The sequence below is a fragment of the Corvus kubaryi genome, unplaced genomic scaffold (genome assembly GCF_017639235.1).
Source record: "Corvus kubaryi isolate FWS band 111438036 unplaced genomic scaffold, C.kubaryi_AGA036_p1.0 37326, whole genome shotgun sequence".
In the NCBI taxonomy this organism is placed as follows: Eukaryota; Metazoa; Chordata; class Aves; order Passeriformes; family Corvidae; genus Corvus; species Corvus kubaryi.
Window position 1 is genome coordinate 338,822 of NW_024581105.1, and position 11,049 is coordinate 349,870.

General features: G+C 56.3%; 2 protein-coding genes across 3 annotated transcripts in view; one reads left to right on the top strand and one right to left on the bottom strand.

The window, feature by feature from the left end:
• TCF7L1 (transcription factor 7 like 1) overlaps nucleotides 1-11,049 on the bottom strand; it is a 32,611-nt gene that overhangs the window by 19,706 nt on the left and 1,856 nt on the right. For both annotated transcript variants that reach the window (XM_042029520.1, XM_042029519.1), the window contains exon 2: nucleotides 3,984-3,990. The gene's annotated coding sequence lies outside the window, so the exon portion shown is untranslated. The remainder of the gene's footprint in view (nucleotides 1-3,983; nucleotides 3,991-11,049) is intronic.
• DBNL (drebrin like) lies at nucleotides 142-10,725 on the top strand. Its single transcript, XM_042029526.1, has 13 exons — nucleotides 142-247; nucleotides 2,079-2,191; nucleotides 2,424-2,498; nucleotides 2,760-2,906; nucleotides 3,488-3,565; nucleotides 4,178-4,329; nucleotides 5,015-5,069; nucleotides 5,631-5,705; nucleotides 5,802-5,904; nucleotides 7,165-7,275; nucleotides 8,149-8,252; nucleotides 9,260-9,365; nucleotides 9,665-10,725. Exons 2-13 carry the CDS (start codon nucleotides 2,096-2,098, stop codon nucleotides 9,802-9,804), a joined length of 1,242 nt encoding a protein of 413 aa, XP_041885460.1. The 5' UTR covers nucleotides 142-247; nucleotides 2,079-2,095; the 3' UTR covers nucleotides 9,805-10,725.

The window sequence follows — 11,049 nt, forward strand, 5'->3', positions numbered from 1 at the left end:
GGGGGGGGTGAGGGTGTATAGGGGCGGTTGGAGGGTGAGAGACTCAGGGGGCTGTGGGGGTGTCCGGGGGGAACAGGAAGACCCCGGGCTGTGGGGTGGGGGTCCCTGTGGGGCTCTGCGCTTCAGGAGGTGTCAGGGGTGTGTGATGAGCACTGTGCTGGCTAAAAATCCCATTTCTGCCTTAATTTTAGGGCTCTGTTCACCTATGAAGGCAACAGCAATGACCTGCGAGTGGCCGGCTCCGGAGGTGACTGTGTTGGGGACCACCCCCTGTTTCTGCGGTTCCAGGGCTTTCCAGGGGTCTGGGGGGCTTCCAGGGCCCATCTCACTGTACCTGCCTGAGATGTCGGGGGGGTTTTTAACCCCTGAGGGTATTTTGGGAGGTGCCCTTGGTGGTGGGAGAAGGGTGGGAACTGTGTTGGGGGGTCCGGTGTGATTTCGAAGTGAGGAATATGGAGCAGAGCCTCACTGGCAGCTCTGCTTCTCCCTTCCTTTCATTTTCCTCCTTTCCAAAGGATCTGAAGTCTGTATCCTGGCTGCCTTCTGCATCCCTGAAGTATTTTAGATCCCTGATTTAGGCAGGGCCACCTGGTACTCCAAAGCCACTCACTAAGCCAGGGCTCCCTACTCAATGCTTCTAAAGCCCCTCATGTCGAATTCCCTTCTTCCTGCAATTCTTTTTCTTTTATTTTTTATTTGGCTGCTGATTCCCACCCAAACACTACTGGCTGGGAAGCCGAAGCCTTCGGGAAGCAGCACGTCCAGGCGGGTTTCCCCATGCTCGGAATTTGCATCCTCTCCCCAGCTTCTTCCTTAACTTCCAAGTGTTTTTCCTAGCCTGTGGAGCTCTATGGAAGTTTCTGGGATGCTCCATAGGATCTGGTGGAGCCCATGGAGCCAGGGGTTTGGTGCTGGGGAATTTTGTTGAGGAAAACTCTTGTTGAGTCACAAATGAGAGTTCTGGGGAGCTGCAGAGGGTGTGCCCCAAGCTCCTCGCAGATCCCTGCTCTCCCCAGCATTCCCCTCATGTCCTTCCATGCCAGCCCTCACCGATCAGCTTCAGACTTCCAACCTTCAACTTCCCTGCTGGGTTTGGAGCCAAATTTAGAGCCAAATCATAAATATTTAATAGGGAGAAGGAAATGATCCGGGTTATGCTGCAGAGGAGAGTGAGCTGTGTTGGGCTGGGTTGCTCCTGCCAGGGGTGATAAGGACCAGTGGCTCTTTTCCCACTTTTCAGGGCTCAGACAATCCAGCACAGGAGGAATTGTGGTCTGGGGGAATATTTTTGAGATGAGAGTGTGCATTTTTGGTGTTTTTCATATTTTCATTTTCCTTTATTGGTGTAGTGGGAGCAATGCTGTTCCCTTTCCACTGCCCCTGCCTGAGCCCTGTGTGGGATTTTTCCTCTGGGATTTACTCCCAAGTCCTCAAACCGGCACTGAGACCACTCTAGGTGGGTGTAACAGGGAGGGAGGCGTTGAGGCAGGAGTTTGCCCATGAGAACTGCCCTTGGAGTCCATGGTGGACAAGCAGGACCTTACCTCATGTTACTCTTTTGGTTCCTTCTCTACGTCCCATCTGACAAAGCAGGAACAAGGCTCAGCCAGTTCCTCCACTTCTCAGCACCCTTCCCACCGTCACTGAGGTGTTTTGTGCAGGAACCTGTGGGCAAAACTGACAGCTGCCTGCTCTCATTAAAGCTTCTAATTGATTAGGGAGTCTGAACAGCTCCTTCTGTGTTCTGCCAGCACTCGGTTGCAGATCCAGGATCTTTCCTTATGGGGTTTGTGAGGGTCTGAGGAAGAGGAACTGGGTGATGAAGGCTGCTGGGAATGGGAATGGGTGAGAAGAGGCTGGGGCTTGGCTCCCAAATAATCACGTGGATGACAAATGATCAGGTTATGTGTTTACAGAGTAAACACAGGGGTCTGAGACACTCGTGAGGTACAATGACCCCAAATCTAACGGGGATAATCTCCAGGGAATACGGAGCTGGGAGGCTCCGTGGGTTTGGCTGTTCCCGGCACACGTACGGAATGGGCTGGACTCACCCCGTCTCCTTCCTCCCGGGACAGATGGGGGCCTGGAGGAGATGGTGGAGGAGCTCAACAGCGGGAAGGTGATGTACGGCTTCTGCCGCGTGAAGGATCCCAACTCTGGGCTGCCCAAATATGTCCTCGTCAACTGGGTGAGTGGGGACAGACCTTGGCTTAACTGGGAGGGAGCTGGAGCCCCTCGGCCGTGGAGCCAGGCTAGGAGAGCTGGGGTGGCCAGCCTGGAGAAGAGAGGGCTCTTGCAGTGCCTTTAGGGGCTCCAGGAGAGCTGGAGAGGGGCTTGGGCTCAGATCCAGGTGCTGCTGCTGCCATGGATCCCCCCCAGATGGGCTCAGGTGAGCTGGTGCCGATGGTGTCTCGTTGCAGACGGGTGAAGGGGTCAATGACGTGCGGAAAGGAGCCTGCGCCAACCACGTCAGCACCGTGGCCAACTTCCTGAAGGTCTGATCTTCCTCATGTCCTCCCTTTGCGTTGGAGGGACTTAGAGACCACCCAGTTCTACTGCCCTGCCATGGTCAGGGACAACTTCCAGTAGACCAGCTTGCCCAAAAAATCCCTCTGGATATCTTCTCCTTCTCACCAGAACCCTCTTCCTTCCCTTGGGAGCTCTGGGAGCACAGACAGGACCCACCAGGGCAGAGTGGTGGGTTTGGGGGCTCCCAGAGTGACCCCCTCACCCGTACCCTGGTTCCTCCTGCTCAGGGGGCTCACGTCACCATCAATGCCCGGGCAGAGGAGGACGTGGAGCCTGAACTCATCATGGAGAAGGTGGCCAAGGCCTCCGGGGCCAACTACAGCTTCCACAAGGAGAGCAGCAAGTTCCAGGACTCGGGGCCCCAGGCTCCCGTGGTGAGTTGAGTCAGTAAGGGCTTTCGGGTCCCTCTGGGTGGGGGGAGGGTCTGGGACCACTATCATCCCTGGCCATTGACGTGTCTGTGGAATGTTCATTCTGGAGAAGGGAAGGCTCCAGGGAGAACTTAGAGCCCCTTCCAGTGCCTAAAAGGGCTCCAAGAGAGCTGGAGAGGGACTTTGGACCAGGGCACAGAGTGACAGGACAAGGGGGAATGGCTTCCCACTGCCAGAGGGCAGGTTTGAAGCATGAAATCATGGTTTGGGTTGGAAGGGACCTTAAAGCCCATCCAGTGCCACCCCTGCCATGGGCAGGGACACCTTCCACTGTCCCAGGCTGCTCCAAGCCCCATCCAACCTGGCCTTGGACGCTTCCAGGGATGGGGCAGCAACCTGTGCCAGGGCAAGCAATTCCCCATTTTTGGCAACGTGCATATCACTGGCCTCACCCAGCCCTTCTTTAAATTTTGGGACAAAGCATCAGGTTACAGGAACTTCTAAGAGAAGTCCCAGACTGTGCTGATTTGGGCTGATTTTTGACAGAAAATGCAAAAAAGGTGATTTCTCTGTGTCTTCCTCAGGGCTCTGTGTACCAGAAGACAAACGCGATGTCTGAAATCAAGCGGGTCAATAAGGATAATTTCTGGGCCAAAGCAGAGGTGAGTGAACGCATCCCTCAGAGCACAAAGTGTTTGGATTTAGCTGGAGATTATTCTCCATATGCTTATTCCCTGTTTGGGAATTGGGGAATCCTGCCTGGAATCGGGGACCCAGAGCTCAGGGAAGCGCAGAGCTGCTACCTTGGGGTGCTCAGAGAGGAGGGGCTGAGTCTTGAAGGGAAGGTGCTCCTTTATCTCATCTGAATTTGGCTCAGGGAGAGAGGGCTGGGATGCACCCCAGCTCCCAGTGGATGGCTGGGATGCACCCTGGCTCTCCTGGCAGACAGCTGGGCTGCATCCCAGCTCCCAGCAAACCCCATTTGGGTGAGGAAACTGGTTCTTGACCTCTCTGAGGGCTGCTCCCTGTTTCCTTCCCCTTCACATTGGGTTTTATGGGGTTAAGCAATAACGTGTGAACCTTCTGGCTGGATAAGCACCCTGGGATCCACCACGAGCCCCAGGATCCACTGTGTGCCCTGGGATGTGCTGTGTCCCCTGGGACCTGCTGTGTGCCCTGGGATGCAGAGGCCCAGGGGGATCCAAGCACTGGCAGCGTGGCCCCCACACCCCTGAGCCCAGGAAGCCCAAGGCTCTGTGCCCGTCTCCCCTCAGAAGGATGAGGAGAACCGTCGGCTGGAGGAGAAGAGGAGGGCGGAGGAGGAGCGGCAGCGGCTGGAGCGGGAGCGGCGGGAGCGGGAGCTGCAGGAGGCAGCGGGGCGGGAGCAGATGTTTAAAGCCAGATCCAGTGAAATCGAAGCCCAGAAGTGAGTGGGGTTTTGGGAATGATTCCCGGAGCCTGTCCTGCTCTCTGGGATCTCTGTGGTGCCAGGTGTCCCTGTCATTACCTCTCTGAGCTGCCTCCACTCCAGCAAATTCATTCCTTAGGAAATGGTGGATCATGTCCATGTATTCCCCACTGCTGGAATTCCTGCAATCCCAGGAAACCTCCTGTAAGAGAACAGATAAGAGGGAATCTTACTCCAGGTGTGGAGGAAACATCTCCCTGGCTAACCCCCAAGGAGCTTGGCTGCTTGTTCAGCATCGTCCCTGAGTTCCCCTGGCCATGGATCCTGCTCCAGGACTACTCCCCTTTTGCTTCCCAAACTCTTTCCTGGCACCCATGGCCCCTATTTTTGGGGTGTCAGAGGTCCAGGGAGCTCCAAGCCCCATGGGGATGACTCCAGGGAAATCTGCCCATCTCCCGTATCAAGATGCTCGTGTCCATATCCCCAAGGAAGAGATTTCCCTGGAATGATCCCACTATTTGGAGCAGCACCTGCCCCTCTCACCGTGCTCCTCTCTTCAAGGGTGACCTGTAGCACCTTGTCTGGCCCTGAAGTGAGGGGGAGCACTACCAAAGTGAGGGATGGCCTTCATGTGCTATTCCCAGGGACCTGCAGTGGGGTGAGGTTTCAAATCCTCAGTTTTAACCCCAGTTTGCCCCCACAGGAGACTCCAGCAGCAACAGGAGGCTGAGAACAGGGACAGGGAGCAGCAGCAATGGGTGAGCTCTGGTGTTGGCCCCAGGCGAGGTTTATCCATGGTGGAGGGGACAGGGACCTGGGACAGGGCAAGGGGAAATGGCCCCAAGTTGCACAGGGGAGGTTTAAGTTGGATATTGGTAAAATTCTTTCATGAAGAGGGTTGTCCAGCTCTGGCACAGGCTGCCCAGGGCAGTGCTGGAATCCCCATTCCTGGGGGGATTTAACAGGATGTGGCACTTGGGGACACAGGTCAGTGGTGGCCTTGGCTGTGCTGGGGAACAGTTGGACTTGATGCTCTCAGTGGGTTTTTCCAACCTAAATCATTCCACGATTCCATGACACCAAGTCCCTGTCCTCAGCCCAGAATTCCTGTGTCTCCCTCCCAGATCCAGCGTTCCCTCCTCATTCACCCTCCATCGCCGTTCCTTGGGTCCGGAGGGGGCTGAAGGGGGCAGAAGGGACCCGAGGGGGCAGGATGGTTCTGGAAGGAATTGGATGGGGCAGGAGGGGGCTGAAGGGGGCAGGAAGGCTGGCCGGGGCTGGCAGGGGTGGCTCAGCACCCGATGCTCTCTGTGCTGCAGAAGGAGCAGGCCGAGGAGTTCGAGGCGCGACAGCGGAAGGGCTTCAAGAGAAGCGAGTCAGTGGAGAAAGCCCAGGTGGGGAACTGGGACCCTGAGTCCCTGGGGAGAGGGGGGCTCTGCCCCTGCTGTGCTGCTCGGGGCCTGACCGGGCCGTGTGCCCTCCCTGGGCAGGAGGCTGCCACGCTGATCGCGCAGAGAGCCGTCAACCCCCGCGACATCTTCAAGCAAAGGGAGAAAGCAGGGCCAGGGGACACGGGGATGCCAGCACAGCCAGGTACGGCCTGCGGACACGGGGAGGGTGCTGGGGGCTGGTTCCAGTCCCCCCCTGGGTCTCTCTGCACGTGGAGGGGTCCCAGTGGGGCAGTGATATCGTGAGGCCACAGTTTGAGCTGACAACAGGCAGCTCTCATCACACTGATGTTCTCTGCTGTGCTGTGTCCCACACCTGGCTCCTGCCATTTTCCAGGGTGCGGCTCCCGCCAAGTTTTAATCACAAAGATGGAAGATTTCCATACTCTGATTCACCTTCTGAGCCTTAAAGTTGTTTTGGTTTTTTTTAGTTGAAGTTCAAGATATTAACACCAGGAAAACACCACTATTGCAATCTCTCCTGACTGCATGAAATTTCACCCAAATTTTTGCACTGCCCCAGCCAAGCAGAATCTTGTGCTGTTAGAAGAACCTGATCCGATCTCTCGGATAGAAATCAGGAAGTTTGCAGACCAGAGCTGAGAGTAGCTGAGGAAATAGCTGTGACGAGTGCATGACGCCCCTGGGTGACTGCCTCTGCCACTGCTGCCGCCTCCACCTCCTCTTCCTCTTCCTCTTCGTCCTCCTCAGCCCAGCCCCCTCCAAAGCACCTTAAATTGATTCAGAATAATCACTTTCACTTGGTGATAGGAGCATTAATTCCTACTTCCTTGGGCAGGCAAGCCATGGTAGGAGAGGAGGGAATGCCATGTGCTGGGAAAATGTCTTTTTTGGTGGTTAGACATCATGGGGAGAGACTGACTTTGAGGTATTTCATTAGGATTTGATGGTTTTCATGGAGGAAAGGGAAATAAATGCCCTGGGATTGATTAGACCCAGAAGTAAGGGTAGGAGGGAGTCTTGGTGCTGGTAGGGTTTGTCTGGGAATTCTCTTCAGCTTTTGTTTGGTTTGGAGGTGGAGGTGAGGAGATACCAGCTCAGTTACCTCCTGTCACAGGAAATGCACTGGCAGAAACCAGTTTGCACCATCCCTTCCCAGTTTGATGTCTGTGGACTGTGTCTGAGTTCAGGGTGCTCCAAGAGTCACCATGGAGAGCCGGAGGCAGGGTCTTCCAGCTCTTCCTCCTCTGCAAAAATCCTTTTTTTTTTTTAGTTTTCCCTTGGCTGCTGCTGTAACCAGTTGCCAAACTTGTTTTCCACAACCAGGATTAGGGCTGGAAATTCCTGCTTGGGAGGGTGACCTAGCAGTACCTGTGGGTGCGCAGTCAGGCTGGGAGCCCCCCTGCCTGACCGGCTCCTGCAGCCCCTTGAACTCCTTTTCCAGGGAAGCTCCGCAGCCCATTCCTGCAGAAGGAGGTGAACTCGGTGCCCAGCCCTGCCTCCCCCAGCCGGGATGTTTGGGGGTCCCCGCCGGCCTCCCCAGTACCTGCAGCAGGTATGTGCTTGGCTCCCTCCACTCCCCGAAGCTTTCTCCTCATCTTTCCAACTAGATCTCACAAAATTGGGCATTTTGAGGCCGGCCTTGGAGATTCCATTTGGTTTTCCCATTCCGTGGGCTAGGGACGCTGGGCTTTGTCTCCAGCCAGGGCTGAGTGTGATGCTGGGGATGAGGATGGTTCCTGCTTGTCTCCACCTGAAGGCTCAGTGCATGGGGGATGAGGATATCTCCTGCTGGAATTCAGGCTGGAATTCGGCTCCATGCACCCCCAGCCTTCCTCCAGACCTGCCACAGGGGCTTTGACAGTCACACTTGGACTTTTCCACCATTTCCAAAATGCCCCAAGACCCAGCTGAGGTGGCTCCACTCCTGTGCAGGGGTTTCCCTGCTCCAGAGTTAGACATGCAGGGACATGGTGGGAGCCAGGGATGAGGTGGGGTGTAGGGACAACAAAGTAGGGACCAGGGATGAACTGGGGGCCAGAGATGAGGTGAGGGCCAGGGACAAACTGTGGACAGGGGGTCCAGCTCTGATGTCCCCAGGCTGCTGTCACCACTAGATGCTGCTCTTGGCCAGGACCTCTGCTCCAGCCCTTTCCCTCCACAGGAATTTTTTCATCTTGAGCGAGTTTATCCCTTCCCTATCTTTATCCCTTCCCTATCAGAGATAGGTCTCTCCTTTGTCCTTTTTGTTGCTCCCTAAACCCCTGCCTCCTCCATCCCATGGTCTGTGTGTGCTCCATCCCCCAGCTGGACAGGAGACCGGGGGACACCCAGCTCATCGCAGGGATGTGGTGTCACTCCAGCCTGGGCAGGAGCCCACGAGGGGACAGGGCATGGTTTTGGTGACAGATCCCTTGTTTCTCCTCAGGACGAGACTCTGGATACAATTCTGGTGTCCCAGGGTCCCACATGGAAGAGAATCTGTATGAGGAGCCTCCGGAGCCCTCGGCCATCTATGAGGAGCCACCCCAGGTGAGTTTGGACGGAGGGGACCCTGTCGGGGCCAGATCTGTGTGGGAGAGAGTGGCTTGTCCCATCCTTAGGATGGAACACTTTTCTGGGCTAAAATTGTAGGAAACGGAGAAACCCCAGAGCTCAGGTGTATTCAGGATGCACCCATGTGGCAAAGGGGTGCGGCTGTGTTCCTTCCCAGTGCTCCCAGTGGGAGCCACTGGTACTGATTCCCTGGCACCCATCCTGCACCCCAGGGCTGCTCTGGCTGTTGTCAGTGCCACATCCCAGAACCAGTGAGGGGAGAGGATCCAAAGCCCTTTCTCCTCCTTCTCCTGCTTCTCTGCCCATCTGAACCCAGTGGAGTTGGCAATCCCAGCTATTCCCTGTGCTCTCCAGGATTCTCCAGGGGCTAATCGCGGGGTTGTGCTGTGCTGCCGTGTTGCCCTTGGAGATGTGGGGCCCCTTTGGTTTCTTCTCTGCTCACCAAACCATCAGCATTCCAAACATTTTCTCATTCTGCAATTTGTCTGGAAGCGTCCAGCAGGTTCCAAAGGATTCCAGGGGAGATGGGCTCAATGATCCCCTCAGCCTTTCCTGAGGGAAACAAACCACAGCCAGCTCAGGTTCTGGCAGAAATGTTTCAGAAGCTGGAGCTTATCTGTTGGGGGATGAGCTCTGTCTGCAGCAGGGATCCCAAGGGATCAGAGGGGTTGTCTGCCACTGGTCTCCGGTGTTTCTGTTGGGATGAGATCCCAAGGGACAGGGATGGGTGTTGAGCTAGATGGAGATGTGGCCACCTCGGCTCTTTGGCTAAGAGCTGGTTTGCTTCTGTGTCTCCTGGATGCTGTGGCAGACCCACGGCACAACTTCCCTGAAGCCCATGTTTTATTCCAGAGGGCACTTGGGACTTCCAGCACGCAGGTCTCCAAGCCTCAGGGGGCTGATGGACATTTCTGGCGTTGGACATAGTTGTTTTCCCTCCCACTGTTGTCCTAGTAATTCTTGTTCTCCTCTCCTTCCCGAAGGAACAAGTTGACGATGCCAAATATGACTACAGGGTGGAGTACCAGGAGCCCCCGGACCTGGCGGGGAAGGGGCTCTGTGCCCGGGCACTCTATGACTACCAGGCTGGTGAGACCCACAGAGCCATTCCCCTTGTCCTGTCCCTCCGAAGTCCCTCTCCAGCTCTCTTGGAGCCCCTTTAGGCACTGGAAGGCGCTCCAAGGTCTCCCTGGAGCTTCTCTTCTCCAGGCTGGACATTCCCAGCTCTCCCAGCTTGTCTCCAGAGCAGAGGGGCTCCAACCCCTGGAGCACCTCCATGGCCTTCTCTGGACTTGTTCAGCAGCTCCACATCCCTCTAGCCTTGGGAGCCCCAGAGCTGGGGTAGTTCAGCTGGTCTGACCCCCTCCCCTCTCTCTGTCCCATTCCAGCTGATGACACCGAGATCTCCTTTGATCCTGAGAACATCATCACCAACATCGAGATGATCGATGAGGGCTGGTGGCGCGGCTACGGCCCCGATGGCCACTTTGGCATGTTCCCCGCCAACTACGTGGAACTGATAGAGTAGGGGGACTGGTGGGGGGGCTGATGGGGGGCTCCAGACCCCTGGGACTGCTCCAGACCCCCGAGACCACTCAGCTCCTGCCTGATTCTTCCAAACGACACGTGGCTTTTTCTTCTTCTCTATTTCTTTCTCTCTCTCAGTGAAGTGCCATTCCCCAGTCCCTTGGCAGTGGGGCCCCCCCAGGCACTGCCCCCCATCCCCCATAACTGCCCTTGGGTGGGTGAAGGAAGGGTCCCATCCCACCCTGAGCCCACAGCGCTGGTCTCCCCCTCCTCCCTCGGCTTTGGAGTAGGAAGGAGGGCATGACAAATCCCTCAGAGGAATTTTCAGGGAACAAATTACCTCCCCCCTGTGCTCCCTCCCTCCCACCCCGTGACCTTGGACCTGCCGCAGCCACACTGGAGAAGCCACTTTCCCAATTTTATTTCATTGGAAAAGCTCATCAGAATAATTTTGGAATCCTACGGGGTCTGACATGACCAAGAGAGGTGAATCCTGGCTCTGTTCCCCACCACCCCGAGCACACTGAGCTTGCCATGTGTGATCCTGTGTTTTCCTCCTTGCTCTCCCCATTGTTCCCTTGCCCCAAATGTGCTCTGGGGATTTAAACTGGGAGTGAATAACCTTCCCTGCAGTGCAGATCCAGCCCGGCCAAGCGCATGGGACCCCCCTCCCCACCCCCAAACTCACTGTGAACAAGGAAAAGCCCAGCCCAGCCCCTCCCCCACACGGAGCTTCCTGCCTTGGTGTCCCTTTAGGAACAGGAGAGAACAGAGTTGGGGTGCTGGGGGGTCTCAGCTTGCCCACCCCTCCTGCAGGTGTGGGGGACATGGTGTCCTCTCCGAGTCCCTCCCCCAAGCTCCTTTTTCTCCTTGCTCCCCCTGGGCCCTCCCCAGCTACAATAAAAGGGCTTTTCTTTGGTGATGGATGTGGCAGGGTCCAGGTGGGAATGGGAGAGGAATGCCAGGGGTTTGGTGTCCGTAATGCCAGACATGTTATCACACCAGGCTGTCGTGAGCAGGGGCCAAGGGAGGGGTAACTGGGCACATAATTAGTCTCAACACTAATTATCTGGGTCTAATGAGGGAGGAAGCAGCCTGCAGTGGTTGGGGTCCTGGGGTCTGGGTGGCCCCAGGGTGGAGAGGGGCTTTGGGAGTGTGGTTGGTGGCACTGGTGGTTTGACAGCACTGGGGATATTGGGGGTGCAGGGACAGCAGGGGGTGGGACAGCGAGGGTGTGGACATGGAG

Coding starts and splice junctions, on each gene's coding strand:
- DBNL (XM_042029526.1), top strand. CDS start 2,096: ATGGTGGAGGAGCTCAACAGCGGGAAGGTGATGTACGGCTTCTGCCGC. Junction 2,499..2,759: donor CCGTGGCCAACTTCCTGAAG/GTCTGATCTTCC, acceptor CCTCCTGCTCAG/GGGGCTCACGTCACCATCAA. Junction 4,330..5,014: donor AGTGAAATCGAAGCCCAGAA/GTGAGTGGGGTT, acceptor TTGCCCCCACAG/GAGACTCCAGCAGCAACAGG.